Here is a 27595-nt window from a genome sequence, read left to right as displayed (position 1 = left end):
CTAAGTGCCATCTTATATTCTATGAATAAGGAATTGATATTGATCCCAGTCCTAGCACTAACAAAGTGGAGAGATGTATTCTGCAGAATTGACCAGTGCTCCTCGTTACTAGCAGGCAACATAGGAACATTTGCCAGGACCACGGTATACGGGGTTACTTCTGGGGGTAGATGTAAATTTGTAACTGAATGCTGGGCGACCATACGAACGGGAGACCTACTCCTCGTCGGGTTTAGGAAAAAGCCTCTCCCAGATTGGGTACAATTATCACTACTTGCATTATCGCTAGGTGGTTTCCGTAAGGTTAAAATATGTCCCTGTGGTACACCACCCCTGGGCGAAGGGTGCGCTACATTTCCATTCTCTATCCTGCCAGGTCCTGGAACGAGAATATTGGGCCTAGGAGGCCTTAGTGGGAAGCCTAGATTAGAAATTGGTTGGCACTTACAGAGTCCACTACACCCTGGTTGATTACTAGGTGAAGTATCCTCACTCCTCCTCCCAGGGTTCACCAATGGTAGTTGCGAGGGTGTTGAAATAATTATTTCTAGGCTAGCTAGCCTGGCTTCAATGTGGGTGAGTTTTTGAACAACAGGGTCTAAGAGAACAGAAAACATTAGTTCCAGCTTACATAATAAGTCCTCTTTTGTTGGATTGTGTGAGGATTCCCCACTGGCCCCCTCGTCCATAGCAGATATTTTGCCTTGGGACTGCACATTATTGGATTGGGAGGGTTTCTGACCTGTGTGTTTCAGCGTGGATTGGGCTGGTTTATGACTACCCTGTCCTTTCCTTTTCTTGGATGGGGGTGCAAGGGTGTGACCCTGTGCAGTCTTAGCCTTCTGAACCCTGGTTGTAACTGGGGACCTGTGCAATGTTTCGCTAATTACCGGTACCTTCGTGACCACTGCCCCCGAACCCATAACATCTAGTCCATTTGAGAGGAGTGGAGTTTCCTCAATCTCCTCCACATGATGATGGCAGCGTGGTGGGAAGGGCATTTCGCACAAGTGAGCACTGGGGATCCAGAGATAATCTCCTTTCAGTAAATTTGATCTCATGAATTAGGACAGATTCCGCCCTTAGGAGGAAAGCATCCAGGGTCCCTGCAACCCCTTGCCATGTTGCCTTTTTACTCATGTTAGAGGCCTGCAATGCAGGAACCCCTAAGTGGATCAGGGGAGCTCTTACAACAGTACCTTGTCAGTAGGACCCAGCGATGGATATCCAGTCACCTTGATCAATGGTGTAGACCTGCCTGGCCTCTGACGGGCGCAGATGGGCCCACCCGAATACCTTGCTGCGGTAGCCCCTGTGAACTTTTAACGTCGCCTCCTGGCGCTCTGGTGATGCTGGTGAATGCGCGACGGTGCAAAGGACCCTAGGGAGTGTACTTCTGACTCCCGCTCCACAGCAGGTCGGCTCCTTCATCTCCTGAGCACAAAGGTAGGTCAAACTGGCGGCAATTGGGCGTCCCGAGTTGCGGGAGCCCTGTGAACTTTTAACAGCGCCTCCTGGCGCTCTGGTGATGCTGGTGAATGCGCATTGGCGCAAAGGACCCGGGAGAGTGTAGTTCTGACTCTCACCCCACAGCAGGTCCGCTCCTTCGTCTCCTGAGCTTCAGGGCACAAAGGTAGGTCAAACTGGCGGCAATTGGGCAAAAGATGTGGCATTGGTGCTGAATAGTAATAGGTCCTGGTCATTGATCCTAAAAGGATTGCCTAGCTCCATACAGACCTTGGACACCAGAGAGAGATGCTTGAGTTTCAATAATTCTTCCTGTGCAATATCCACCATTCATCTGACAAAGTTTGACTTTTCTGCTTTCAACTAAGGCCGTAAACACTGTGAATCCTGCTACCAGCAGCAGTGATTTCCAATCGGAGCAAGGGTGTACAAGTTATTTGTTGTCAGCTCTCAAGCGGCCATCAATCAACCTTTCTGGCTTCCGTATCACTGAAAAGCCCAATAATTTCCCTGCTGTTGTTTAGGTTGAAGTGGGAATAGTAAATCTGACACCCCCAAAATCCAAGACTTTTCTTTCTGTTTCACAGGTTGGAGTAGGAATAGCAAATCTCACACCTCCAAAGTCTAACATTATTTCTAAAGTTATTTAGGTTGCAGTAGTAATCTTAATTTTTTTATGTAGGTTTTTTATTTTAGTAGAGTAATCATGGTCTTTTTCTATGTATTTTTCATTTTTATTACTTTGGAGTTCAATTAAGTTTAAAAAAAATTAAGTTGCATTTATTTATTATCAATATTTGTAGTATATTATTTTTTGTGTAATACTTTTTTATATGAATTGGGTGCCAGATTTATCAAGAGCATGCTTTGCCATTGCGTCACTGAAAAGAAAAGTAAAAACCCAAACACAACGTCTTGCCATAGAACAGTCCCTGTGGCCAACTGCCATGATGCAGGTAATAGGCTGTGCACAGTGGAGGTTGGCTGCCTGCAGTAGGCCAGGCGCAGGGCCATCCTACCACTCTACACAGATGAAGGCTGTGCGAAGCATGGGGATTGGGAACCTGGGGGGTTTGGGTGTGGCCCAGCTCAGTGGCCATCAACTATGGTGTATAGCCAAAAGCCATGCACAGCAAGAAGTTGGGCAACAGTGAAGAGTTGGGTCCTGAGCCTGGCCAAATGCACCAATCCACACCACAATAAGCAGTCTCAAGAAGCGAAGAGCAGTGCAAGACCAATGTTTATAGTAAACATGCAACCATGGCGTGTTTCGGCCTCACGACGTTGACCACATGGCCATCAATCTCCAATCAATACCTTACCTACAGCCCTTAGCAGAATTCATTTCCAATACTGATTGGAGATTGTTGGCATTTGATCAAGGTTGCGAGGCTGAAACGCATCATGGTGCACGTTTGCAATAAACGTTGGCGTTGCACTAATCTTCGCTTCCCGGAAAGGCTTACTTTAGTGTGGACTGGGATATATACATTTCTTCAATCTGAGAAAAAGAAGATAAGTCCTTATTATTTGATGCAATACATCTTTAGTCAATTTTGAACATCCAGTTGTTATATCTCCCCAAAAAATCATATTGTGAATCCGCAAGGTACTTCATGATTAATACAACCAAAGTTTACACTTGTTTCGCGACATTGCACCATTCTACTTTTTCAAATGTACTTCATTTTGCATCCTGGTGAGATACTTCTTTAAATATCAATATTTTTCTTTCTATCCCCTCACAATGTCATATCTTTCAAGTGCCCTGGCATGTTTGATTTTTTTGTATATCTAGTAAAACATGATAAATGTTCCAGTAATGCATATCCGTTTTTCAGTGTTGGCCATGATTATTATTTGCCCTTCAGATGTACTACTTTTACTGAGGCTTCTTACATAAATATTTACATATTTGTAAAATTGGCACTCTCACAGTCCAGGGCCCTTGACTTTGTGTTGGCAGTGTCTACTTGTGCTTTCAGATTAAACTGGTTATTCCTACTAACTGAACATGTACGGAAGCCGTATCAACTGGTCACCAGCAAGTTCTTGATTGCATGACAATTTGTGTGCTTGATCATGTTTGAGATTCAGGTTTGTGACCTATTAACCATTAGCAGGTAAATTTGTAATTATTGGCCCCTATTCGTGACAGAAAAGCGCTATTATTGAAAATGTTGTCCCCTACCAAATCTAGGCCATTGCACCACTGAAGGATGATCAAATGGAAGCAATTCAAGCCTCCTCTCCCCATTGTTTCATTTGTCCTGAAATGGCATTCCCTACTAATGTTGAAAGTGGAATTTATCTTGGTTGGTAACCTTTAGAAGGGTACAGAATGCCTCTTCACATAAACTAGAAAAGAAGGATCTCAGAGTTTTAAAATAATTTGTTGGTCTTGCATGCAGGGCTGATAGTAGGGTTACATGGAGTGGGTCAATTCAGTCATGTTCTATCAGGGCCGTAACCCTCCAAGCACTCCGTGTGCCGGTTTTACGCATGCATAGTGCTAGTCTGGCTTGCACCTGAGCCAAGACCAGACTAGGGCTCCCCAAACGGGTATATGTCCAACTTCGGGAGCTTTCAGAATCACAAGAGGAGATTGTGGCATGATACCCTGAACAATTCAGTTAATCTTTAGTTGGTTAAAATAATGTAAAAAATAATAGATACATATACAACCAGACAATGAATGCATAACCCAATAATCTTCTCACTTTTACAGCTGAAGAAAGAAAACAAGCAACATGATCATAAATGTTCACATCTGATGAAAGTTGAAGATAAAAAATTGCAGGTCCAACCTGTTTAAAATTCAATTTCTTCAGCAAGACATGAAGAATTAATTCTTTAGAGTGATATACATGGACGCCATCTACTAACACTTTACATGATTCCTAGCGATCTTCTACCAAAGCCTCCTCTATTTATACTCATCCATGTCTTTCGTCCTCAGATCAACAAAAAACTAAGGTGAAACTTGCATGGGAAGAAGACTTTGAGATAGAGTGGTCTATTCTTATGATGAATATAATTTGGACTAAGATTAGAAAATCTTCTAGAGCTGCAAACACCACACAAACATTGTTTTTCATCTACAATAAGCTCTTACTCCATCCGGTCCTGTTACATAGGAGGCACTCTGACACACCTAACATTTGTTGGTCCTGCTCTTCACCAACCGCGGATTTGAAACATCTTTTCACCTGTACATAACTTTTGGAAACTCGTTTGGTCTCAAATTAACTCCATTTTTAGTTCTAGTTTTCCTTTCTCTATTATTTACTTATTTATAGGAAGCCGGTCACCTATTTGGGAAAATTCCACACCTCATATAAAGATTGATTTACTGTTAGCTGTAGCATTTCAACAAATTACTAAACATTGGAAAGATTTGAATCTATTATCGTTTCAAGCCGTATGTAACAACCAAAGACCTGACACAGTTTTTGTTCATCCCATTCATTTTGCTATAAAACGCTTGACTCTATGGTCACCAGTCACAGTGTTTATTGCTGCTAGTGCTAAGCGCTCCTTTTCCTTAACACCTATTCACAAGAAGTTCCTCAACCTCTGTGACATTCCTCCCCCTTTCCAAAACATATTGTCATATCTTTGTTTGCCTTATCCCCATATACACTGCAAGTGTATGATCTTAATATTTATAATGTTATCTTGTTATATTGCCATTCAAGTACAGCCATGATTATATATTTTATTTCATTGTATTTGTTTTTTTCTTTTTCTCCATTTTATAGTATATGTACCATGTTCTTCATATGTTGTATCCCCTTATCCCTTGTTTTTCAATAAACGTCCTTCTTTAAACTTAAAAAAAGAGTGATGTACATGGGGCAAAACTTTAAAAAGTGCAAGGTGTCCTGTTGTGAGGCCAGTCGAGGTTGCCAGCAAATGATGGTCAAGGTTCAACCTGAACCGAATCAATCGAAATTGATGATGGTTGGACTTTACAAAACAGATATCTTTGTCTATAAATGTCTATAAACCTGGTGGTTTCCGTAATGGGAAATGGTCTCTCCGAAGGTTTAGGCATAGCATGCTCCTCTCTCTCCAATGGTTTGCTGAGATAAAAAGCTTTTATTGTCTATTTAATATCCACCTTGGTAATAGAGTTAGGGCAGTTAAAAAGACAGGGTTGACCTAAAAAGCTTGAAGCTCTGATCTATGCATCTCACCCCAAGCATAGATATACCGTTATCAAGGCCAAGGCAATCGTCCAAAATTAACCAACTCAACTTGGCCTCTGGTTTAAGCCACACTTTGAGCCATAAAATGCAATGGATGAAGTAGTAGCACATCAGTAACCGTAATAGAGGCAACACTTTGAGGTAAGGCTAAAAATCTTCTCATGAAATTATTTTCCACTGTCTGCAATAATAATGAAGCAACATAAAACCATACATCACATTCATGAGAAACTAGTGAAAAACACTTCATATTGTAAATTCTAATCATAACAACAATGGCCTATCCCCTTGGTGAAGTAAAACACACTGTTACTGGACCTCCAAGGTGTCAATTTATTCTGCTTCAGTAATGGGGTCTACTTAAGAGCGGAAGCAAAGAATATTTCCAAATAAGAGAATTACTCCACTTTGCCGATTGGAAGACACTTAAGATTAAAGATCCTGGATTTGGTTCCCTCAGGGCTGAACAAAATGTGGCCACCTTCAGCTTAGGAAGAATAGGTGATATCTGGGATGTTAAAAGGTTAAGTCGTATCTGAGGTTGCCAACTTGAGATATTCTACTTCTTACCAATTAGGCACAATGGTACAGCAGTATGCCCTATCACATTTTCTATAATCTTACAGAGACTGGCTGCTTATCACTGCGTACAAGTCTTGTGCCCCTGTTTCAAGATGGAATCCACGCTTTGTAGACACTGGTTGCTTGACAATAATTCCAGGAGTTGTGACTCTCTGCTTCTGGCTGAACGCTGCATGGTGTATACACATTTATTGTTTAACAGTACCACCTGAGGCCGAGTCTCTGTCCCGTCTTGGTGTACTCCGTATAACATACTCCCTCCGATAAACTTCACCTATCTAAATTCACCCGAAGATCATCTCAACTTTAGGATACTGGCCACTCCAAAAATGGTAAGTATGCATAGCTAAATATATTTTCACAATCTCTGAAACACCTCATTCCGAAGCACGGGCATGTTTGTTGTATCATATTTGATAGGATGGAGTTTGACCTATGGAGGAGGTGTTGGGATAAGGTCAAGGATATGCTTCAATCCACAGACTCTGAAACATTGGCAGGAACACTATGTAAATAAGAGTACTTTGTGGCCCGTCTGAAGTATGGAGCACAATATAGTGCTAGAGAAATTATATTTCTTTGATCATGGGTATAATGTGACATACCAACATTGTTAACACAAGTCCCACTAAAAATAATACAATAAATAGTGCTTGAAATAAGTTGTTTCTGATAAAGGCAGAGAACGATCTTAAGGCTAAGATCTCTGAAGTCGCGATTTGTGTGAAGCTGGTTGTGGTTCAATATTGAAATTTATGGGGTCTTAATTTTTGAATGCCGAACATATAGTTTACAGGATGAACCCATTCCAATCTAAAATGATAAGCTGTAATTTTGAGGTCTAATTCTTTTTCCAAAGAATCGTCAATAATATCTTTCCTGCTTTAAATGCTGAAACCAAAATCTTGAAAAGGAGACCTTTAATATGCAATTTCAAGTAAAGGGGCATCTCGGAGGAACTGGAAACTAATGTTAAGGTTTCTCACTTTACCCGATTTCGTGAAGGATTCACCAATGTCCTAAATACTTCTTTTCCCTCAACAGAAATGTTGTATTTAATTTGGTCTAATTATTTTTCCACCAACACTAATCCCCCTTAAATGTTTACATTATTTTAGCCTTACTCTATTAATAAAATAACATGATTAAGAAATGGAGGTATCTTTGCATCACTTTATTTACCATAAAAAGACAAAACGGGATGTCAAGGATAACATAATGTACCTCATAAGTGCATAACCCAATTTGAAGCTTCTATTGAACAGGAACTTTTCTTTAGGTAAATCTTGTAATACAATCCATTTTATATATATATATATATTTATACAAAACACAAATCAAAAACAATGCACAGAAACTGGGATATTTAGCCATTTCGTTTTACCAAGGTCTTGACCGTTAAGTCACAATCCACAGAAACCCGACTTAAAATCTTCTTACATGGTCACTTCTATATCATCCCTAACACAATTCACGTCAGCTGGGAAGAAAGCTGTGGGTTATTATTGGCTCTCAAGGCAAACAGATTTTTCTTTCAATGCATTTTCCAGATATACTTGATACGTTTTTCACAAACGCAAAGGCACTTGTGTTATTTTAATACTATACAATTCTGCATTTACAAAAAAAAAATATTTCTCTATTATTAAACACTGTTACAACTTTGGTACATTTTACTTGCGTTATAGGCGAGACAAAAATGTCAGATTTTCTCAGAAATCTTGTACAACAATGTTAAGGCTTATACAGAGGACAAACACTAAACCCCTAACCTATTATTTTTGACATTCAGCTTTCAAAATAACCCTTGGATAAAATGCACAGATTCACGGAAGCAGTATGGATTTAAGGTAGAAACAAGACTATCCTGCAGTCAGCACAAAATGCATGTGACTCCGATGCACAGGAGGATAAAATAATTGAAGAATCCAGAATGTTTCTGTCCATCATTCGAATGTCACTAACCATTAAAAGTCAACATAATATATTGAATGGTGCACTATAATACAGATTACAGTGCAGTGATTAAAGCGGTGGACCCCATTTTCATCAACCACAAATGTCGTTCTAACACTAGTGTGCTCGCCATCTAAGATTGTTATCCTATAGTACTAGGCATCTTCGTCCAGGGCTGCACCAGTGTGCTCCAAGGCAGAGGGTTTTAGATCCAATAAATCTCTGAAAGATCAGTCGAAGAAAGCTTGTACTACAGGCACAACTGGGTGGAGTAGCAAAGAGTGGCCAGCCTCTTGAAAAAATTGTGATCACCAAATGATAGGAAAATGCCTTTTGATCTTCACAAAAAAAATTGAAAACCATGTTTTACGTACTATGCCCTGTGAACTAGTTTTCTTTTATGCAATCTTGTGTACACTGCAAAACAGACAACTTGAAAAATCCACCCTGTTGACTCCTTTTAACATTTCACAATTCCACTCTGCGAGCAATGGGATGGTTACACATTGCTGGTGCTCTCTCTACTCAAATAGTCATTCGACTGTAGTGCTGGATTAGGTGAGGCAAACGTAACATATCGTCCTTTTTCCCATCCCCTACGTATGCGTACCAATTTTCTGTTTATGCACGGCATGAACAGCACTATCCTGGCTAGTATAATTACACATGGGACCAGCAGTGTGAGGGTGAACGTTGGCGGGAGGTAGAACTTGTATTGGTTGCCATCAAATGCTCGCTTCCATCCAAAGGTAAGAGTGTGAAGAGTGGCGATAACCAGAGCCACAAATCCAAGCGTCGACTGCACAAAACACAAAAAGGATTTTAGTTCGATTTTAAACTTTTACATTTTATGGCTTATATTTGTTTTATACTGTGGAATTGTCATTTGAGCCATAACATTGTTGCCACACCGTTAAACTAGATCATTTAAATTGTTGTTTGGTGAATTTTATTTGCTCAAGTCTGTTCTTTAAAATAGTGCCCACCTTAAAGGGATCTGTCAGATTTTAAAATGGTATCAAAGCAATCCCGATTCCCCTTATTAATTAGGCCCATCTGATATGTAATTCATAAAGTGCTGCACACCTTTAATATAGTTACAAAATGCATTCACCATGTAGTCAAAAAACAGCCCATGTAATATTTAAATACCATGCTACTTTCCTTTTAACCTCTTCAATGCGTCGTCCGATGTCACAGTGGGCGTGTGCGGAGGACGGCCGGGGGCCGTTCGAACTGCACATGCGTCATTTTTTTCAGCACCGCGGCGGAATGTCTGCCACAGTGAAGAGGTTAATATTTGACACAATACTCCCTCGCACCATCACAATGAATATGTCCTAGGTTACCACACGTCTGATAGATTTTATAATATAATTTAAGGGCATAATAATGATTCACCTCATTATCTGTCATCAGCACCGTCCATGAGTTTACCTTCGACCATTTCAGAAGGCTGTAGTCAGAGTGCTACCTGGTGGTATGCTGGGTCAAATAGTGTGCCCTTTACCAAGTGCACAGAGCAAAATCATGTTGTGTTTTGAAATATAACAGGGTTGGAAGGTAGTGACGCAAAACACTACACTGGGCATTTTTTCAAACATTAGGGCCTTTCGGAGACAAAAGGTCGGACCCTGTAAATTGCCCAGCGAGTTATCAAGTGAACAGTCTGCTTGTGACCTGGGCATGCTTGTCAATGTGAAGTGGTCTAGCAGCACCACTTTTTGACTGTGGTGGTTTACTTTACTAGTTGAGCACATACCACAGAACACCAATGAGAACAGGGACCGTATTCTTGTTTGCTGCCAGATCACATTAAAGATTGACATTTTCTTTAAAAATGTGACATTTGTTTTAAACAGTGCTAAGCTGCTCCTTTTGTGCTTGGATAGCTTTGCAATGTGCAAAATGCTGGGAATTTTGGGCCATATGTATGAACACATTTTCCCATAGACACAGAATGGGTAAAAACCTTTGATACATTTGGCCCTTAGAGATTTAGTACAAGACTTTGTGTAAAAAATATTTTTCTCATGTTAAATTGTCATAATCCAGCCACTGGCTCAGTTTACCAGTGTTCTTGTTCTATGTTTTTATTAAGGAAAGTTGGTGGTGTTGCCTGTAGGAAATATCTTAAATATCTCAACATATGGCTAGGTGCTGGCAAGAATATATTGTGCGTAAATAGAACTAGAGGGACCCGACAGCCCAAAGGGACAGGGCTCCGTATAGGACTGTCAAGTCACAAATGTTTCTTACCTTACTTAAAATTGGGGTTATGAGTATATGACGAATGACATTTTGACGCTGAGTGTATGAATGAACAGTTGGTAGAATCGGTGTGGTGTGTTGTGACTTCAAAGGGAAAATTTTGTGACGTGACAAGAATACATGACGACAATGCTCAAAAGCGTGAATCAACTCTTAGCTTTCAAAGAAGAAGAAAAAGAAGTAGAAATACACAACAATACTACTATCAGAGCAAAATTGGAAATATAAGGGAACATTCATTAAACAGAAAGGTCTCCAATGCGTTTCTGAATCAGAGTTTGGAGTGAATCACCAATGAAAGCAAACCTGGAACCTTTATGTTTGGACCAAGAATTGCATACCCCACCTTGAATTTTACATCTTGTTTTGGTAAATTCCAGAACAGCCAATCCTGCAGAAAACTATGACCCCAGAATATAAAGCTCAAGTTTGGTGGAATGTAAAGGAGTCATACGTTTAAAGTTCAGTTGACTTATTTTCTATTGATCCATTTTCTACAGGAAAATAGCGTAAATATGCAGAAAAAAGCAAGAACAAATCCCTCTTTGATGATTAGACTTGTCAAGGTTCTGTGCTCCTTGCATCAAATGCCAGATATGATAGACATTGAAGCAAGGTACAATCCTTAGCATAATGAATTGGTTTTAGCCAGGCTCTGACTGAATGTAATTTGATCATCCACTGGAAACAAATTGGAGCTTTAACTGATTTCTAATGTAAGCCTAGATATACCAACTTGGAATATGTTCCTACAGTGGTATCCCATATGCCTCAAGCAATTTCTCACTTTCCCCACAAATATCTTTGGGAGGCAAAATGTGACACAGTGAGAGGATGCCAGGATATCCTAGTGAACCCTATTGGAGAATCACTTTTGAGGATTACCATTAATGCTAATGATATCGGCCACCAGCTGACAGCTTCTCGACACTGCTCCAAACTGTGTGAGGATCTCTACAATCAATGGCCTATAAAGATTTTGTTGGATGTTACGAACTACGTAACACAATATTGCCTCACTGGTGGACACAAACTGATCATATTTGCACCACCTTGTCCCAAAAATCAAATCCAAGACTACAAACATTGGAAGACCTCAAGGTTGTCAAAGGCGCTCCTCCGAATAGATTTCGTTGTAGGAGAAGATGAAAATGGAGCAGTGTTAACAATAAACGAAGTTGCATTTCTATCACCATGCATGCTGTACCTGAATGAAACTGAACTCTCTCCAGTTTAGGGAATTCCCAACGGAAGGCAATGAGGAAACAGCAAGTAGGGACATCACTCCAAGGGCCATTATTCCAAATGATACATATATTTCCATTCGCCACACTTCCTCCTCTATCCAAGCGCTGTTTTTATTTTCTGCAACCTAATAAGACAAGTAAACAAAGGACACGAAAGTATGAAAGGACATGATCATTGATGTTGCCTCAATTGAAACTGGCTTTGCAAATAATCACTTAATATTTTTTAAAAATTGGTATGTTTTATTTTGCCTGCAAATAATGGACAAGTGTTATTGAGAGCTATCAGTTCTCATGGAGAAAATTAAGGTAGAATAAGGAAAAAACTTTTAGAGGCTAGGGCAGAATGGACAAGGTGACTGTCCTGATAGGTTATCTACATGTGACCTTACCAGACAACCTATGGATTTTATGTTTACTTGCTAGAAGTAATCACTCAAAAGGGAGGCCAATTCACACGTAGCCACCTACATACTAATATTTACACATGCATACCGTCTTCCATGTACACCAATATACAACCATGAGGCCAGACACACACACAAAGAAAATCCATCCATCCCCTTACATGTAATACCTATGCATCCATCAACCTACACTTGCTCATACACTTGCTCATACATCTAGCCAACCAAACCTACTCATTCATCCATCCATCAATCCAAACTCCTATTTACACGTGTGCAACGATTCATCTACTCTACACTCATGCATTCATATGCACACCAATCCCTTTATCTATCTATCCCAAATTATGTTATGTTACTTCAGCTTGTATAGCGCACTTACACCAAATGGTCTCTTGGCACCCGGTAACTGTCCCAGCTCGGCTCCGGAAACTTATTAATAGGCTTGCTTAAAGAGACAAGTCTTCAGCATCTATCTAAACTTCCAATAATTAAAGGTGGTCCTCAGTTCCAGGGAGTTCCAGACACGAGGAGCAGTGACAGAAAACTTGACTCCACCTATCCTAATCCTCTTAAATTGGGGAATCACTGCCAGGTGCACATGGGTGGATATGAGATCTATGGTGGGGGAGTACTTGTAGATCAGAGATTTAATAAATGCCAGATATTTCCTTTGAAAGGCTTTGAAAACAGTGCAAAATGTTTTGAATGCAGATCTCTGTGCAACTGGGAGCCAGTGAAGGTCCTTTGTAACTTCAGAGATATGGCAACGTTTGGGGAGCTGATAGATCAGCCTAGCACCCTGGTTTTGGACCAACTGAAGTCTCCGCATAAGATGTTTAGGGTGACCTAGTTAAAGAGAGTTTGCGTCGTTAATTCTCAACATGACCAAAGCTATAATGACCTGGACCAAGGCGTCAGTAGTAAGGAATTTCTTGATCTTCTTAATTCTGCGAAGTTGGAAAAAGCAGGAGGATATCACTGAGCCTAGTTGTGGTTTCAGTGATAGATTCTCGTTAATTGTAAAAGGAAGACTTTTTACCGACTTCTTTGGAGAGGGAGGAGGAACCAAATCATTGGACCAGAAGGAACGACTCCAAAGGTCAGGCTTATTTCTGGTGAATGCTATCCCTCTCAGAGTTTAGTTTCAAGTGGTTGGTCTTCATTGGTTGCTGGTCATTCAATCCCGGATGAACAGCATGGTGTCTTGGAAATGCAGCTTGAAATTTGGAGTGCTGTCAATCGAGAAGAGGAGTTGCATGTCATTAGCATAATTAAACATTTAACTTTCATATTTTTGAGAGAGTAGACCGGGGGCGGATGCAGAAGTTAAAAGGATGGGGGAGAGAGAAGAACCCTGTTGAACCCCACAGTTCAATTGGACTTTAGGAGAATTGAAAGGGGAAAGTCTAGCTGACTGAGATAGGTCCTTAACAAAGGAGATGAGCCAGTTGATTGCAGAGTCCTGCAGACCGGACATGGTAGGCCAAGAGGTCATGGTTGACCGTGTTAAAGGCTTCTGGCAGATCGAGAAGGACTAGGGCTTGAATGTTGCCTTTATCTACTTCCTCTTGCATGTCATCTTCTACTGAGATGATGGCTACCTATGTTGAGTGAACTGGGCAAAAGCCGGCTTGGCAGAGATCAAGGAAATTTGAGGCCTCTATAAATAAGCAGAGATGTTGAGCTACATGTGCCTCAAAGCAATTTTGCTGAATAGGGGAGGAGAGAAATTGGCCGATACTTTTGAAGATTGAGGGGGCCCTAACCTGCTTTCTTTTGTAAGGGGACTATGACTGCCTTTTTAAAGCAACTATGGACTATGCCTTAGTTGAGAGATAGAAATTAGTCAATACCACTTTTAAAATACTTTGAGGACAGGTATCATTGGGCGACCCGGATTTAACTTTTGTCCATAGGTCCGTTAAATCCTCTTTATTGATCTAGGGGAAAAATGAAATATTACTTGCATTTCTATCATCAGAAGATAGAGTATTGTGCAGGGGACTAAAAGGGATACTCTTTTTGATGGGCTCAATCTTATCGATAAAGAAGGAATTGAGAGAATCACACATTTTTTGAGAGGGCCTGATGGTAGAATGATTCTGTCTGGGTTTGAGAGTTCAGAGACAATTTTGAAGATCTTTTTGGCTTTGCTGGGAGCATTCAAGATCTTACTCGTAAAAAAAACTAGCTTTAGCTTTCCTGATCAACTGTTTATATTCTTTAAGTTGACGTGCGAAGATGCTTTTGAGATCAGGGGAGTAATTGTTGCGCCACTTTTGTTCAGAGCGCCAAAGTTCTGGTTTAGCTGTTTTTAGTTCTTCTGAAAACCATTTATTGGCATCATGGCCTCTCGTTAGTTTAATTTAATGGAAGGGGGCAAGAGTATTGCTGGCCACCATGATCCATTCTGTGATTGTTTCCTCATAGTCATGTATATCTTCCTTGGGCGATGGCAAGGATGTTTCCTACTGGTTAAAGAAGGACATCAGGTCAGTTCGAGACCAATTCCTGGATAAAAGGACAGGACAGGTCATGGACTGGTGAGAGGAGAGATCTGATAATGAAAATTAGATCAGAAAATGATCAGACCATACACAGGGAACAATCCCTAAATTCTTCAAAGGAAATTTGGTAGTCCAAATTTGATCCAGGGTATGGCTTTTAATATGTGTGGGCTGATGTACCTGCTGTTCTAAGTTCAAATATCTGAGGGTGTTTGTAAGGTCACCTGCTTGCTGTCCACCTTTTTCCTCATTGGCCCAATAGTTCAAATCACTGATTAACAGTACATTTGCTTGGTCGATTACTATGGGTGAGATTGACTCTGCTAGGCTGTGAGGAAAGTGTTGCATATATTTATTAGGTCTATACAAGGGAACGCATTTCAAGGACGAGGTGGGAGATTTAAGTTTGATTACCAAGTTCTCTACTAACGGTAGATTTAGTGAAGTCAATTTAGTGAATCTAAGATGTTTCATGATTATTCCAGCAACACCTCCAATCCCTTGTATGCTTTCATGTTTAAACACACACTCAATCCATTCTCACACACATCTATCTTTGCATATCCATCCATTGTTTCCGATGTAAGCATCTACTCATTGATACTTACCTTTTGTTCATCCCTACGCAACCATGCACATACACTGATGAACATAACATCTACTCCTCTGCTGGAGAAACAGGACTGGGTATAGTTCTAGGGGGTACACATTGTTTGGAAAGTCCTTCAATCAGCTGTATTTTGGCACCTGCCCCAAGTACCCCTCTTGGGGTATGATGCACCATGGCTGGCCAGTGCCCCTCATAGCATCTCGTCTCGGTACGACAAGGATGGCTTTTGCTTGGTCCACCTCCCATAGGTAAAGTAGTATTGAATGGTCCAATTTTTCCCTCCCAGCAGCAACTGGAACCCATATTCCTGCTCAACACACAATACATATTACCTTTAAACATAAAGGCCACGCTATTGGTTGTGCCAGAGGTTTCAGCATATCATGGTGGCAAAGTAGAGTATACAAGCATTGGTAAAACATCTAGGTCTAGCTTGCATTTTGAGTCCTGCTAAAAACACTAATAACATTGCTGAGGTGGAAACAAAACAAAAATGATTGTTTTTGCAAAACAATCCATCTGTGAGGAGTTATTTAGTGTGTTAGTATTCGGTGTATAATTGAGAGGTAAAGCAGTTCCTCCTGCATTACATTCCAAGCACTTCATAGGAGGTGGAATGATGCACCAAACAGCCAATCAAATGAGATAAGATAAGTACTTCTTCTGGTAGGAGCCAAAGCACACTACTTTTATATTAAAGAATTGGTCACAATAGGACATGTAGACAGCTGTGCTGTCATGCTAGCCCTAAGAATGATTATCATCCACCTTGGTACTTGGTAATCGATCAAGCACCGGTGCTAATAAACATACCTACATCTGTACATATGTTCAAGAAATGCAGCAGGATCAAAAGTAAGTAGCTCCTTTTAAAACAAAGCAATGGTCAGGCTCATGTTTCAGCTCACAAACTGCCTCCATGAAACTGGACCCCATTCATAAATCCAATTAGATATTGAAATCTTTAACCAGTTAGTGAATACGGTGTCATTGTGTTGATCCAGCACTTGGCACGTGGGTGAACGAAAACAGCAATCCACTGTAATTCAAATGATGCTTTTAACACGAGCTGCTGTTTTGTGGCTTAAACCTCATGTCTAATTTGTAAGGTGCATACACAATATAGAACGCGACATAGGATCTACTGAGTTACACTAACAATCACTTACCTCTGTTTAATGCATGGTATGAACGATGAAGTGGTGAATGTGGGTTAAATAGCTATTTAGTTGCTGCATCCTAAATTTGGTTTGGTGGGGCGGTGGACTAATGGACCACTCCAGGATTCTGTGATTTGCCTCATGGTCACAGGTTCGAATCGTGGCAAGTCAACTATTCATCGTTCTGAGGTTGATAAAATGAGTACCATGGAGTTGGACTACAATAAACTTCTGCTTTCAGTGCCAGGAAGACAGCCATGGGAGAACGTCCATTTAACATAAACATGTTGCGTTACCAATATCAGGTGTGAGCAGCTCACCCAGTCCTGGCTTTGCCTTCGCATTCCAGCAGCACTACTACTTCTGAATTTATAGTGTACAATTAAAAGTACCGGGATTAAAAGAAAATAAATGAACCTGTAGAATGACGGTCATCTGAAATGTAAATACTTCAGATCTCTGAATCAGTGTGTACATAGAACCTGTCAGACTGACGAGTCCCTAGTAGTGCAGTAAAACATGATTAAAAAACCCACAACTTATAGGAAGAACTTGAAGTGTAATTTCCAAAGAATTTACCTGTTTGAAAGCATCATTCAGCATCTGGTAGCGACTAGAGCGTCGCATTGGCAAACAGAGGCTGTACACCGCGTGCAAGGCTGCACAGTAGAAGCTTACAAGACCCATCTGCTTCCTGTGAATAAGCCACTGATCGAGCCAGTCAGGAAAGCGTCTGTATTTGGTGCCATGGTGTAACTGAAGAAACGCTGCAAGGACTCCGGGCAAGTAAACTAGTGAGAGCATGACGTAAGCCACGCAAGGTAGCGTGACGTTGACCAACTCTATTGGAATCTTATAAAATTTGTTTTTGTCCTCCTTCAGGTAAGGATGCAAGACACTTCTTGTAAAGTTGTAGAAATAGAAGCCTACAAACAAACACAAAGCTAGCAGGACGGGTATTTTCCAGAGAGGGAGGAGCCGCAATGGAACGTTCTCGATCTCGCGTGCTGCACACAGAGAGCCCATGTCCACTGGGATGAATCCCATGCTGCGAGCAATCGTCGAAACAGCATTCTTTGCTTCTTGATGATCAGAACAAATCAAAACCTGCAAAGTACACACAAACACCAAGATGCAATTAGAAATGGGCAATTAACCAACAACGTCAAGAAATTAAGGATTTAGCGACTATATATACAGTGCATTCTGTGGACATTTGAGGGACTTCATATAGGCCACTTAAGTTCAGCAGTGCAGCTAAAGTACTCACACATCATCTCTGTATGTGCAGGAGCAACACTCAGGCAAGTTAAGAGCCTTTAAATTCAATCAATCACTTGCCTTCATGAAAAAAACAAGATGGGTGTCAGTGGGGATAATCTGCAAAGAGCGGCTAAACTTTAATTCAGAAAATGACCAACACCCACCACAGACGGGCGTATCAATGCATGTGGGCACTAGGGGAAGTGGATGGTCTATCCCTGCATGGAGTTCCTAAACACCAGCTCCTTGGTGAGCCAGACCAAAATGACACGGAGTGCCTCGAGTTCACACATTTAACAGATTCAGCTAAATCTGAAAAGATCTCTTCATGCTGCCAACCCTTGGGATTCTTGGTCTAGCCCAGTCTTCCAGCATCCTTTGGAGCTCCAGCTGAGTTGAGCAGTAGCTTCTTCTCTATGAACACAGGTGGCAGGGTTCTTTTTTACACCTCTTACCTTTCAACCATTCCATTGGTTAACTCTAATGGCATTTCATCTTTATCTCTCAGGTGCCCAAAATGCAGCAAAAGTAAATAAACTTATTTTAAAGACATCTACTTCTTTAGCTGCAACTGTGTTGTAGCATAGAACGAAGTATGTAACTCATGAAGTACAATTGTCTACGTAAAATGCCCTATTTATAAGGGGCAATGATGACTCCCTGTTTGTTTTTTTGTGCCAAATTCACTTAACCATCAGAATTGTTCTACTGTGTGTTTCAGTGAGGATGAAGATGTACTGTATATTTTACTCCTATATATCTGGTGCTTCTCTGCTGAGTAGTGAGTTTGATAATGTACAGCCAAGGGTTTGGTGAAAGGCAAAACACTTGGGACCGTCAGGTGGCCAGTGGCTGAACAAGGAAGCCGTAAACTCCTTTTTTGGTAGTTTATCTAGTTATTTTTTCTTTCACTGAATAAGAATGTAACTTTTATACCTGGCCAAATCCTTCCTTCAACCAGGTGCAGTCTTCATTACTACCATCACCCGCTCCTCCTTATTGGCAAATATTCATATGCATTTTAGTATCACCTTTTTCTTCCCCTTCATTTCCAATCTGCTGTACGGTTTCAGTTTTCAGTGCCTAAACATGCAGGCAATTATTTCCCTGTTGAACTTTTTGTAAAATGTAAAATCGGTGTATCTTAAAAGGAGGAACAAAGGTGTATTCGACTTTTCCGATCTAAAAGATCGGTTTTGGCACACAAGACAGTGGAGATTAGCTGCACCAATGATAGGGACATATAATGGCTAACTCTTCCAGGTCACGCCAGACTTTCCAATGTAGCTACAGACACTTTAGGACTGGTTACAGTGCATAATACTTCTGTGGCAGTTAGAGCAGGCACAGCATAAGAAGCCGGCTCACTTCAAGGGCGACGCCCGACAACAGCAGTTGCTAAGGCTGTCCTCTCCTACTCGAGGTCACGACGTTTACTGACGTCTTTTTGCTGTTTTATTTCCTCCTTACTTGACCCTCAGGCAAGCTTGTTGTACACTCCTCTATTTGGCCTCCTGTTGACTGCCTTCTAGACATATAATCCGGATCTACCTCTCAGTACAATTTCAGATGAGGGCAGACTCCCTGTATGCTCCAAGACGAATCACAATAGACAGCTCTACCAGAGCTGCTAAGCTCCATATTGCACCCGTTTTCTTACCTTAGTATTATTATAGATACAGCTTGTTTATGTTCTCACTTTCTGTACCCTTATATAAGGAGGGTTCCATGATGTGAGATCCATCTTGAAACTCTAGTCCCCTAGGGCAAATCAAGCCTTCCAATACCAAGTGTTTGTTTCTTGCTTTTCTCTTATTTTTAATTTCTTGCTACTCCCCACATAACACAAAGGCATTGTGCAATATCAAATTTAACAAAACACAAATTTCTATGCATCAGTTATAACTCCCAGATATTTATATTATTCCACCGTGTCAAGCAAGCCTGGCTGATGACGGCTGAAATGCCAGAAACGGATGTATGACGTTACAACGCATGCTTTTACCACGCATGCTGTTACAACGCGGTTTTTACAACGCAAACCTTTACAACGCATAGCGCTTTGGGGTGCTGGATAGTGAATAGTTTAATTTACTATTCCAACTCCAGTCCCCGTGGACACTAGGGAAGGTGTTGGATAGTAAATTAAATCTACTCCCTATCCTAGAGCGCCCCCCCAGCGCAATGCGTTGTAATGGTTTTCGTTGTAAAACCTGCGTTGTAAAAGCTCGGCGTTGTAAAAGTTTCGTTGTAAAGGATGTTTCCCAACAGAAACCGGTCCTAGGATGCTTGTTTCCGGTCCAGGGAAGGCATGGCTTGTCAGTTCGGGTTGGACTGTTCCCATGAGGCACAGGGTCAGACTGATTTGCATATGGCCATGTCTGAACTGGGGTGGCAGAGTGGGCTAAAGAACGGTGATGGATTTAACCCAGATCTTTTGACTGGGTGCGAGTGTTTGATTGGTTCAGATGCTCCGTCCATCACCACCCCCTTTTGTACCGCAATAGTAATATGGCAAAGGTTGTCTACATTTGAACTGGCTCCCTCGAGTCATCATCTTTCGAACCAAGGGACTGTGCTCATAAATGATTTCTCTCTCAAAGCCAATTTTCACTTTCGATTTCCTGAAGGCCCGAAAGATCAGTAATTGTCGTCATTCTTTTTGTGGATAAGAAGTGTCCACAAATGCGTTATTGGACTCAGAGGCTCTTTGGCCCAAAATCTTTTGTGGAAGTCACTATACAAGAGGAAATGGCATATGTCTATTAAGATTCCAATGTAAATTAGAAGAGACTATATGGACATTAGCACTGGGAGGAATCTCCTGTGTTCCACACTCTAAGAAAGGCTACAAACTCACAAACCGTAAACAAGGAAGCTGGACCCAAATTCTTAGTTGGTGGAAAAAAGAAAACGAGCTGATGTGGTGCAGTGGAGCACAAAACAGGCACTGGAAAGATCATGAGAAGGTGCAGCACAGCAGTTATTCTTTTAACATTCTAAGTATTTTGAGTTTGGGGATTTTATTACGTTTGTGGGGACACCAAGCAAGAGAATTTTGCATGTTTTGTAAAACACGGGGAAAGAAAATGGCAGATTTTTTTTTATAACTTTATTTTGCAGATTTTCAAAAAAACAAGGCAGAGCACATACATCAGTAAATATATATGGCAGGTACATCTCAATAATGGCGGCATTTTACATTCTTTGTCGGGAAAAAAAACCCCATAGCAGTTCGTCCCGGTCATAACACAATGTAATAATCAAAAGGAAAAAAACATCTTGTGCGTAGGGGTCATCCCCTTAAAATGTCCAGAACACATGGAATATTCAGCATGTGCATAATTTTCTGAGTTAAATTGTTTCACGCATGTAAGAATATGAGTACAAATGCATCATCCTACTCAGCCTATCCCCACTGGCTCCATATCCTGGGATCGCTGTGTGGTGGAAGATTGCTGCTGCAGGGCCAGATAATTACGGAGAGGCCCCCAAATATCCTTAGGTCTGGAGGATATAGGACAGGTGGTGGCATATGTATCACTGTGTGTTGTACAAGTTGTCATACTCCGTACCCATCCTATCGTCGTTGGCACTTTCCTACCACCCCAGCATATCGCAACCTCTCGTTTGGCTAGTAGCAAAGCAATAGCAGCGAATCTGCGGACTTTCAACGGGATTTGCACTGTATACCCCAACAACGCAATTTCTGGGATCGGCTGTAATGGGATTTGGATCATTACACTGAGGAGTCGGTGCACTTCTTCCCAGTACTAGTGGACTCGTGGACAGCTCCATGCCAAATGCGCAAAGCCTGCCTGTGGTGCTTGGCAATGTTGACATGTGTGTGGTCTGGAGGGGTCTATCCTATGCATTCTGGCGGGCGTAGCGTATAACCTACGGAGACATTTAAAATGTAGGAGTCGATGTTTACTGTTCAATGACACCATCCCTGTGACCCTGCAGCATGCCACCCACTGTTCATCTGTAATTGATATGCCTAAATCTGACTCCAATGCTGAGCGTACTTTCGAGTCATCTGATGGTATCTCCTCGGAGCAGGCCTTGTAAAGGTGTGATGTAAGGTGTAGCCCTTTGTCGCTGGTTATTACCAATGTTAGTGGGGGGAAGGAGGGCGGTTCCAATGGGTAGTCAGGGAACTTGGCACGGAGTGCTGCGCGTAACCTAGCCAATATAAACTTGTCCATGAACGAGGCCTCTGAAAGTGCGGGTGTTTCGTCTGGGTCAAAGCTATGACCGCCAGGGAAGAGGTCACCTATTGTATGGAAATTGAATTTAGTATAGGTCTGTTGAACTATTCTCTCAGAAGTGATGGGAATGTAGGGGGGATTCAATATGGGAAGTGAGGAGGAGTACAGAGCGTTCCCCCGTGTGAGTTTGTTTAGTTTCTGCCACGCCCAACTGGTAGTATAAACAGGCTGTATGATTTTTGGGTCACGGGGGATTCCCAAGGGAATCACCGAGGCTAATGTGCTGGGGAAAACAATGTCTGCTTCGGGCGGAGGTAAATAATTCTAGCATCTGGGTGGTACCAGGAGTGTGCGAAGCTGGCTTGCGCGGCCAGATAGTATAAATGGAAATCAGGTACAGCGTATCCGCCCCTTTCGTATGGAAGAGTCATGACCTGCCACCGCACTCTGGCTGTCCTGTCTCCCCAAATCAATTTAATCAGCAAGGACCGTAATGTGGAAAAGAATTTAGCAGTTAGGGGGATTGGGATATTCTGAAATAGGTACAGAAATCTAGGAAGGACGATCATTTTTATTAGGGCTACGCGGCCTGCTATAGAAAGTGGAAGTTTAAGCCAGGAAGCAACGCGTGTCTCCAGTTGGGAGATCGCCACTCCGTAGTTCCGGCGCACCGTCTGTTCCACATCTCGATGAACGTGGATTCCCAAATATTTCACAGAATCGGTACACCAGTCCAGAGGGAACTCCATGGTCCATTGGTTCATTCCCTCAGTGAGAGGGAAGATAATTGATTTACCCCAATTAATTTTCAGGCCAGAAAAATTGCCAAATCTTAAGATCTCCGAGTAGCGGATCTAGGTTAGTCTGGGGGTCATAGACATACAAAATTGTGTCGTCTGCATACAGGGAAACTAGTAAAGGGCCTGTCCGGAGCACCAAACCTCTCTGGAGGTGTTTTTCTTGGAGATGCCTAATCAACGGGTCCATTACCAAGATAAATAATAAAGGGGAGAGGGGGCAGCCCTGGCTTGTCCGGCGTGATAGAGCAAAAGGAGCAGACACGGTCCCATTTAACCGCAGTCTGGCTGTGGGTCGTGTGTAAAGCAATGCTGTGGTGACGATGAATCCCTGGGGCATACCCATACGCTGCATTACGGAGAGGGAAAAGGGCCACTCTAGGGAATCAAATGCTTTCTCGGTGTCTAATAAAATTGCCGCTGCAGGGGTTTCTGGGGGTATTCTATGTAGAATATTAAACAGGGTACGGAGATTTAAAGTGGTAGATCGATGTGGTACGAATCCCGATTGGGCCGGGGAAATGATGGACTCCATGAGGAGACATAATCGGCACGCCAATGCTTTCGCTAGGATTTTGTCATCTAAATTCAGCAGTGACAGCGGTCTATAGGAACTACAGTGGAGGGGATCCTTACCGGGCTTCGGGAGTAGTATTATCACGGCTTCTCTTAGAGTGGGAGGAAGCATCTGGGATTCTAGGGCCTCTGCATACATATCCAGTAAGTGTGGGGTTAATAGTTCCTTATATGCTTTATAAAATTCAGGGGTGTAGCCGTCCAGACCTGGAGCGGTGGATGTGTTTAATGCGTCAATTGCTTCATGTATGCTGTCGGCAGTAATGGGTTCTGCCAAAAAGTCTTGCATGAATTTTTCCAAATAAACCAGTGCTATCTCTGAGAGATATTCTTCCTGAGCGGAGTGGTCAGATCCTAGCTTAGTAGAGTAGAACAGTTTAAAATATGATAGGAATTCTTTCTGTATCAGCACGGGATTTGTAAGGGTATGTCCTGCTTCTGAACGCAGCTCCGTGATATATGCCTTCGCATATGGTGGTCGAAGCATCTGGGCTAAGACTCTGCCAGGCCGCTCCCCCTCCCCATACACTCTGGCCTTATGGTATTTACCCATATACAAAATTTCCCTGTCGGCCGTCTCTCTGTATTGCAGTAGGAGGGCTGCTCTCTTGGTTTCATACCCAGGGTCGGGGGTTGCCTGATGTGTGGTGTCTAATACGGTCAGGTCTGTCTCCGTTCGGGACAAAGAGATCCGTAGATCCCTAAGTGTCCCAGCGCTCTGTGAAATGCATATACCTCTCAAGTATGCTTTGAAGCCCTCCCACAGCACTGTCTCCGAATCTACTGACCCCGTGTTGATATCAAAATAAGTTTCAATGGCGACGTGTAGTGTTTCTCTAAAGTGTTCGTCTGTTAGTGCTCGTGACGGAAATCTCCACTGCCTCTCATACCCTTCAGGGCGGGGATGCGCAAACTTAATAGCACGGGAGAGTGGTCGGAGTAAGATCTGGGCAACGTGTGTATGTTATGAAACCAACTGGAAAATTCGGGAGTGGCCAGCCAGTAGTCGAGACGGGTCCAGGTGTTACTAGCACCCGTGTAGTGTCTATGTGCAACGTGGTTTGGGTCTCACATGCGCCCCATGTCCAGTAATGAGAGGCAGTCACACAGGGAGTGTAAGGCTTTGCGCGCTCTAGGCTTCGGATCTGGAGCCGTGGAGGTGCTGTTGAGGTGTGGGTCAAAGGTAACATTAAAATCCCCTCCAATCAACAGGGGGATGGGGCCCAGTTGCAATAGTTTTGCATACAAGTCGTGGAAGAAATCTGGGGAATCAGTACTGGGGCCATAGAGACATCCTAATGCAATCTTGTAATAAAAAAGGGTACCCACCACAATAACGAATCTACCAGAGTCATCGTGTAGGACAGAGTGGCATTTGAAGGGCAGTCGCTTGTGAATTAGAATAGCTGTGCCTCTGGCGTAATTACTATAGTTAGTGAAATAGCAGTTTGGGCCCCAGGCAGCCGCAAACCGAGAACGATCTCCCAGTGGGAGATGGGTTTCTTGCAATAGCGCTATGTCAAAGGCATGTCGATTTAAATAATGCAGAACCTGTTTCCTCTTCCGGGTGTTGTTTAAGCCTCTAACATTCCATGTGGCCAGGGTAAGGGGGGATGGACCTATTGTGTGCCCTACGTGTGCCATAGCTGCGGGGTGAACTCAATAATGAAGTGCCGCCTAGGTTCGTACTCTGCTAACAAACCAATAATCATAACAATTCTGAATTGTGTGCAATGCAGTTTAAACAATTCCCATCCCACCATCCCCCACCCAGCCTTCCCCCCCCACCCGGTGAGGCAACATCCTATTGCTCAAAACAGCCCACAGTACCCAATAACATACTATTGTTACATCAAATCTAAACTGTAGGGGTACGAAACATGCAATAACCATAGTTCAACGGTGTACACCAATTAGGGGGGCATTTGCCCTCCAGAGTGCAGTAACCAATGAACAAATAATGACAACGTATTAAGAAATTCTATCGAGGACACATTCGGAGACCAAATCAAAAAGGATATCATTTCATCCAGGGTCAGACGTGGGGAATAAGTCTGCACTGGCTTCAGATCCGCTCAGTAAGGGAGAGGAGGAGACATCGCCCGGAGAGCCCTTGTTGTTTTGCTTGTAGTTGTGACAGAAGTTCTGCACCTCAGATGGGTTTTCAAATATTCGGGAGCGTTCATTAATGTCCACACGCAGTCTGGCGGGGTACAGCATCCCATATTTCAGTCCCAGGTTTCGTAGAGTGGCCTTGACACCCTGGAACTTTCTCCGGGCATCCTGCACCATAGTGGTGAAATCCGGGTGTATGGACAGGTTAGAGACTTGCCAGGTAAGTTCACCTTTCTCTCTGGCCATCCGTAGAGGGTGTCTCTTGTCCCGGAATTTCATTATCCGGGCGATGATGGGTCGGGGGGGCGAGGAGGCCAGGGTTAGGTCTCGGTCCTAGTGACCTGTGGGCACGCTCCATCACAAAACCTGGGGTGAACGCCTCCTTGCCTAAGAGATCCAGCAGTATGGCCTCTACCAGGGTGTCCATGCGGCCAGACGCTGTAGATTCCGGCACGCCTACAAGGCGGATGTTATTGCGGCGGCTTCTGGCTTCTAAATCCTCGTTCTTTATCGCCACGTCTTTTAGGATCTTTTCCATTCTGTCTATTCTCTTTAGGGATTGCGCCATGCCGTCTTCTAGGTCTGATGTTCGCGATTCTACCATGTCCAGGCGGCTGTCATGAACCTGTCATGAACCTGGATCTTGGCCCCCAGGTCAGCGATATGTTTGTCCAGAGCGTCGAATCGGACATCCAGTGCTTTAAATCCTGCCCGCATTTCCAGTAGTAGGAGCCCCAACTGTCCCGTTTCTTCCGTGGAGGTGGACTGGTGTTGGCCGCCTGTCGCTATAGTGCTGGGAGGGCCCTTGCTCGTGTCGGTTGGTTTGTCAAAGGAGAGCTGACTCTGCTTTAAATCTCTGCGGCCCATGCCGCAATAGCCTGCCAGATAAGGCGGGAGGCTTCAGGCTATAGATGTACAAACTCCAGTCAGGGGCTTCTTCGGAATCACAAAGCAAGGCGTCCACGCAGCTAATGAGGTGCTCCACGTGTGAAAGGTCTAGCTAGTGTCCAGTGGAGGTTTAAGCAGGGCCCTCTTCGGTTAGTCTCGCCTTGGGCTGGTTATATGCCAGTACTGCACTGCGCCATCTAGGAGAAAAAGAAAAAAAGGGGGGCCGTCTTAATCCGCCATCCCTGCGAAACGGGGCCTGTGCAGCGCAGAAATGACAGCTGGGGCAAATATGGCGTGGTGGGGCCAACGTACCGCAGTACAGGAAAAAAATGGTGAGTGGAAGGTCAGGGGTGGCGATTGCACAGTCCGGTATAGCGCGGTGATATCCCTCACCCCTCCAGGGGCAGCGTCAACAGGCCGCGATGTGGTCCGTGCGGCCGCTCTCTTGCGGCCTGTAAGGGGAAGCTCAGCCCGTCAGTGTATGGGCCTGTGCGCCAGCCCCGTCCCCGCGCACACCGCGCCAGCAGCCCAAAAAAGGAGGGGGGGCCAGAGGCGCCAGCCGGAGCCGTGGTATGGGGCCGTGCTCCCCAGTCACCTCTCGTCCACCCGCAACGCTGTCAAAACCTGGGGGGGGGGGGGGCACTAGGAGACCCGGGAGTGTGTTGAAGGATGGTGAGGGGGGGAAGCGTCCCCGATCGGCGCTGCATGGAGTGTGGCAGGGACACCAGCGGGAGAGGCCGCCACTCACCGCACCAAGCCGCCGCGGTGACAACCGCCAGAATCGCCGCTGGTCCGTCAGTCTTTCGGCTCAGGCTGAGTCGTCCGATCGGGAAGCATCCGGGGGGGGAGGGGTGAGGGGAATCCGCACAATTTCCTGCCTCTCCCGGCTGTAGCAGGCTGTGGGGAAGTCCGGCCCCAGCCGGCATCGCCCGACCCCCCCTGTCCTCCGCAGTGCCAGTGTTCTGCGACGGTCACCGGGAGTCACCGCCGGGCCACCATCTTGGATCTTCTCGGCCGCCTCACTCACCGGCTATCTCACGAGTTTTCTTAGCGCAGGCGGAGAGAATCTTAGATGCAGGGGGCTTCCTCACATACCGCGGCGGTCCGACCCCACTACAGATCAAATTGCGGCCCGCAGTGTGTCCGATAGCATTGAATGGGTCACATTACCCTGGAGAGCTTCAGCGTAGCACGGCCATTTCGGTCGCCGGCTTAGCCACCAAGAAAGAAGAAGAAAATGGCAGATTAGTACTACTTAGTTCTGCTTACACCACATTCATAGTTACAATAAAGGGCGGATTATTATGAAGACAGTGATATACTT

General features: G+C 43.4%; 1 protein-coding gene across 4 annotated transcripts in view; it reads right to left on the bottom strand.

Moving 5' to 3' along the window:
* Nucleotides 1-7419: 7419 nt before the first annotated feature.
* The window catches only part of STEAP3 (STEAP3 metalloreductase), a 77482-nt gene continuing 57306 nt past the window's right edge, over nucleotides 7420-27595 (bottom strand). For all 4 annotated transcript variants that reach the window (XM_078682385.1, XM_078682383.1, XM_078682384.1 and 1 more), the window contains 3 exons: nucleotides 17001-17528; nucleotides 11695-11859; nucleotides 7420-9015 (listed from right to left, as the gene is read on the bottom strand). In XM_078682385.1, coding sequence (XP_078538511.1) covers nucleotides 8716-9015; nucleotides 11695-11859; nucleotides 17001-17528 — 993 coding nt within the window. In that variant the 3' untranslated portion in view covers nucleotides 7420-8715. The remainder of the gene's footprint in view (nucleotides 9016-11694; nucleotides 11860-17000; nucleotides 17529-27595) is intronic.

Source organism: Lissotriton helveticus, chromosome 3_1 (assembly GCF_964261635.1).
Source record: "Lissotriton helveticus chromosome 3_1, aLisHel1.1, whole genome shotgun sequence".
Taxonomy (NCBI): domain Eukaryota; kingdom Metazoa; phylum Chordata; class Amphibia; order Caudata; family Salamandridae; genus Lissotriton; species Lissotriton helveticus.
The sequence above is the reverse complement of the archived record's forward strand: the minus strand, read 5'-3'. Positions and strand labels throughout refer to the sequence as shown.